The following is a 5,165-nucleotide window of genomic DNA, read 5'->3' on the forward strand; positions in this document are numbered from 1 at the left end:
GTGTGTGTGTGTGTGTGTGTGTGTGTTTGCTAGGAAAATCCCACCTGGCCATAGTTCAGAGGGTGAACAATGAGGGTGAGGGAGACCCTTTCTATGAAGTTCTGGGTATTGTCACCCTGGAGGACGTTATTGAAGAAATCATCAAGTCAGAGATCCTGGACGAGACTGACTTATACAGTAGGTTCCCCTTCTCGAAGCTCATACCTCCTTAGACTGTAAGAACTCAAGGTATCTTCAGCCTGTCACAGTAAGAGCATCAGTCTAAAGTCTAAGCCCAGCGGTTGGCTATTAAACTGTGTCCATTGAATCCAACTTAATGTTGTTCTAACTCATGCAGCAAATATATCTAAATATGCATTTTTTCATTTATTTGCAGGGGCTTTCAAATAAACACAGCATTGCTAGGCTTTGACTAATGTTTTATGCCCATGGCACTATATCATAATACAAAAATGGGACAAAAGGCGTTGAGGAACTTTAAATTGATTTCAATGACTACATGTAATGTGACAGTTGTGGTTTGTAGTGATGAACCCACAGATAATTGTCACCTGATCCTGTAGTTTCTCTCTGTTTTATGGAGAGTTTTAGCTTCTTTCAGGGCTTTATTTTGGTTTTCATAGACACAGTTTCCACACTGCACTACCTGCTCAGAACCAAACAGCAGTCAGACGCAGGGCGCAACTAGCTGGTGAACATAATGGAGCATTTAGCAAATTAATGTTGGTGTTACTGCATGTCTGCTGGAGGTGTAAACAGAAACTGATTGCTAATGCATTAGCCATAGCAACTGGCAAAACATGATTTACATCAACCTTGACTTTACAACAGTTGCAAAAAACAAACAATGTTACTTTAAAGCTATAGTGCGTTGTTTCTGTCTCGCCCATGAGGAATTCTAAGAAGTGACAACAAAACTGCCGGCGCATCCACATGATTTAAGTCTTCCGTGATCGCCCACCACCCCCACCCCTCCTCCACACAGTTACTAGTAGCCGAGGAGGACACAATCTTCTGAACATAGCCATAATGAGAAATACAGAGAGCGTTGTGTGGGGGTGATACTCTTAATTAGTTTTATAGCAACTCAATTGGCAATGGCTTGAATGTAACGGACGTTCATTAATATCCAAAAGTTACGCACTAAAGCTTTAGACTGTCCTCAGTTAACATTGAACTGTCAGAAATTAGCATTGATTTGGAGTTGTGTTTGTGTCCTGACAAATGTTATCCAACATTATCTCTTTTTGTAACTCTGGTCTGCCCTCCACCAACTCTTGAGAAAATATCTGTCTTTTTAGCTAATAAATGTTCACCAGCTAGCAACTTTAACTCTTTGCCGTTTGGCACTGAGCAGGTAGTGTACTGTTGGTGTTCATAGATTTGTTGTTGAAAACAGCTGCCTGCTGCATCTGGAAACAACGATGATGAGATTGCAGAGAGTGAACCAAAACAATACAGTTGCAACAGGAAAAAACAATGAGGTGAAAGACGCTAAAACAAGGAAGAACCTTTCCCATCACATGTAGATCAATGCTAAAAAAAAAAAAAAAAAAGATCATATCAACTTTAAAAATGCTTTCATCCCAATCCAAACATGGAAAATCAGTTTGTGTGAGAATGTTTAAATTAAGGTTTGTGGGCAGCTGAGGTGTTTTAGGGAATAGTACTCCTCAGTTCTATGTAGATAACGAATTGCTTTATTTTTGTCATTTAAGATTAGATTAGATTCTCTTATTTGTGTGGGCACCTAAACCTAAACGAGGAACAATGGTCAAAGTATTTTAACATAATTTCCCAGGGAATTCCTTTATTTTAATTTACTTATTTATTAACTACTTAATACGGTGTACCATATCAAACCGTGAGCTGACTATACTGCTATATGGTAAATGTCTGCAGACATGGAGTACGTGCCAGTCTATTTGTTGCCCTGATACATATGGCTTTAAGAAATTCTAAGAATGCGGTAAGCTAACAATGTAGCCCCCTATAGCTCTCTTTTAGTTCTGAGAAGAACACCACTGCTACATTTCCGGAAAAAGCAATAAGCTTTGGGTAACTTAAGTTTAGTCACCCTATGACCCCGGAGGACGAGCTTACTATCTGTGGAGTGGCGTGGATCGACCTTTTACTGTTGCATTGTGTCTTACGCTCGACTTTTCATTTTCCCTCCTCAGCTGACAACAAGACGAAGAAGAAAATCACCCATCGGGAAAGGAAGCAGGATTTCTCGGCCTTCAAGCCTACCGACAATGAAATGAAGGTTAAAATATCACCTCAGCTTCTGCTGGCTACCCTGCGTTTCCTAGCAACAGGCAAGTGGGCTGCGTTGCTGCCTGACTTCCCCCAGTGTGCCCTCAACCCCTCACTGTGGGGAAAGTGTGTGCGTATGTGTGAGTTGTTTGTGTGTGCATGTGCCCGTATGGGCTTTGAGTTTTGGGGCAAGTGGGTGTGGGGAGGAGTGAGTATGTGTGTAGAATGAGTATCTGTTGTTGGTGTGTGTGAGGGAATGAGTTGTGAGAGGACTCACAACAAGTGTGTTGGTTTGCTTGTGTGTGTGTGTGTGTGTGTGTGTGTGTGTGTTGTGTGTGAAGAGGTGGAAGGCCTCTCGGGAGCGCAGCACGGGATGTCTGTGCAGACTGCGTACAGATCCCCAAAAAAAAACGCAGGCGTCTATTTGCTTGCGTTTCATGCACTGGAGGTTACATGTTGGGATCTTTGCTCACAGCTTTAAAAACACCACCCTGTTTGCTTACACGCGTTCCTCAGTGACATCACATACAGCATTTTGGCCTATGATGGGGGTTCTCACACAAGTTGACATACTTAGTGTAAAATGTGAAATATTTCACCCGCTTTCTCTTGGGAAATAGATTTCAGAACAAGGCTGCAGATATCCAAGCACTACTACAGCAGCAGCAGCAGTGGTTGAATATGCTTCATTGCAGTTGGATTTGCTTCAGAACTTTGACCTAGCAGCTAAGCGTTGACTAAGTTCCTCTAAAGGCTATTAGGGAGTTTAGTTCCTGGTGGTGGAGCCAGCAGCCAGCTGACACATATCACCGCCGCTCAGTAGTTGAAGGAGCTGATTGGCCCATTAGGTGGTTGAAGCAGATCAGTCACAATGTGCATACAGTGTCATAAATGACCGTTATAAGTTATAAATGAGTTTTTGGTTTGTATGTTAGTTCGCTAAGACAGATGGAGAAAAACAAAGCCACAAATAATAACCCGTTTATTGGACAAAAAGAAGGGCGGCAGACGAGGGATCCCTCTTCCAGGATGGACAGACATGCACTAGGTATCATATATACATATGAGTAGAATAGAACAACAATCGTGAAATTCCAATATGTAGAAACTAATTCCTCAACTTGTCTACTTTGTTGTGTGATAGTTTAAAATCAGATTGGCAAAACTGTCTTAACTGCACAATGTTGTAAATTGCCAGTTCACGAGGAAGTGCGCATTCATGAGATTTTCATCATTAGCACAATCAACATCTCTGAAATTGCTATCAAAGGCTACTTGTTTGGCTCTGCTCGTGACACAGAAGAGTAAAAGTAATGTTTCTTTTAGTGAGACAGTGACAGAGAGGAAAGGGGAAAGAAAAAGGGAGGCCCGCAGCACCTGGTGAACTCCCGGGGCACGCCTGAAGGCATTGTTAAAGTGAAATGAGTTTGTTTTTCTCTCGTCGAGAGAGTCTGACTGTCTGTACACGAACTTCTGAATTTTGTTTGTACCTAAGAAAAAAGTCTTAAGCACAAGAAAATTGGTGAGTGCCACAAATTCACCTAAAAGGCGCTAGTTTGTCAGGGTAATTCTTGCAAAAGGCCAAATTTTGTCGATTTGGATGTTCAAGTCAATAAAATGATAAAATGTTGATCACAATTACTGTGGAAGGTGACATCATCAAATTTCTTTATCGTTCTACTGGCACTACAAATAGGTAATTTCTGATTATAAAAATAATAATAATTTGCTGTATACTATAAATATAAATACTATGAGCCATTAGATCAATGACTTTTTTTAATAATAATTTATTACATTTACATAGCGCTGTATCATAGACACCCAAAGCGCTTCAGGGGGGAGGACTACTCTCTAACACCACCAATGTGTAGCACACACCTGGGTGATGCACGGTAGCCTTACGACACCAGACGCTCACCACACATCAGCTCGGTAGAGAGGGAGGGGAACAGTGCTAACCGTTTTAAATGTTGATATTGATATCAGCCCCATGTGTATGTGTGCTGGGCTATTTATTTATTTATTTATTTTTTTATTAATTAATTAATTCAGGACAATGCACATTGATGAACCTGCACAACAGTACACGTAAATGAGCCAGATTGTAGCCCAAGGGCTAATTTCCATCTGCAGTCCAATAGGCAGATTAGAGTTACAGTAAAAAAGACATAGGATAGTAGCATTTAGTATATAAAATCAAGAAGAAACAAATAGAAAAAAGAGGAGAAAAACAAAAAACAAAACAAAAACGGGACAATTCATTAGTAAAAAAAACAAAAACAAGTTAGCGGTGGATACATGTTTGGTTAGCCAATGGCTAGACATGGTTAGACATGGTTAGACATGTTGGTCTATAATATTTGCTTTAAAAATCCTGGAGTAAATACAATCTGTATATATATTCATAGTACATATTCACCTGTAAAAATTCTATTTATAGTAATATCCCCCTGTATATTATATTCAGTACATATCCAGCTGTAAATCTTGTTCACAATACTTGTTATCTATATATTATATTCATAAGACAAATCTATCTGTAGAATTCTGTTTATAATAGTATTCATTTCTATATTTATTCAGTACATATCCATGTCCTGCACTTATGAAACCATAGTATATCCTGCACCTACTGCTATTGCACTTCTGGTTAGACCTAAACTGCATTTTGTTGCCTGGTACCTGTACCTGTGTAATGACAATAAAGTTGAATCTAATCTAATCTAAAGAGAATTAAAAAGTTACACGCATGGGAAAAGCAAGGATTGTGGGTGGATTACATGGATAGAGCAGCGGCTCATACATTGTCCCAGAATTCATTGTCCTAAAATCTCATATTTGATCTGCTATAATTTGGTTTTTGCTCCTTAAATTTGTTATGTAAAGCACTTTGAATTGCCCTGTTG

At 39.7% G+C, this 5,165-nt stretch overlaps 1 protein-coding gene across 5 annotated transcripts in view; it reads left to right on the top strand.

Annotated features, from left to right (window-relative positions):
- Nucleotides 1-5,165, top strand: part of cnnm2b (cyclin and CBS domain divalent metal cation transport mediator 2b) — a 50,674-nt gene that overhangs the window by 33,884 nt on the left and 11,625 nt on the right. For 4 of the 5 annotated variants that reach the window (XR_004326832.1, XM_032499616.1, XM_032499598.1 and 1 more), the window contains exons 2-3: nt 34-177; nt 2,181-2,318. Coding sequence is in view for 4 of the 5 variants with exons in the window: in XM_032499616.1 (XP_032355507.1) it covers nt 34-177; nt 2,181-2,318 (282 nt within the window). In the remaining variant the exon portion in view is untranslated. The remainder of the gene's footprint in view (nt 1-33; nt 178-2,180; nt 2,319-5,165) is intronic. The other variant, XM_032499607.1, reaches the window with a different exon arrangement.

This window comes from Etheostoma spectabile, chromosome 2, assembly GCF_008692095.1.
Source record: "Etheostoma spectabile isolate EspeVRDwgs_2016 chromosome 2, UIUC_Espe_1.0, whole genome shotgun sequence".
Classification (NCBI taxonomy): Eukaryota; Metazoa; Chordata; class Actinopteri; order Perciformes; family Percidae; genus Etheostoma; species Etheostoma spectabile.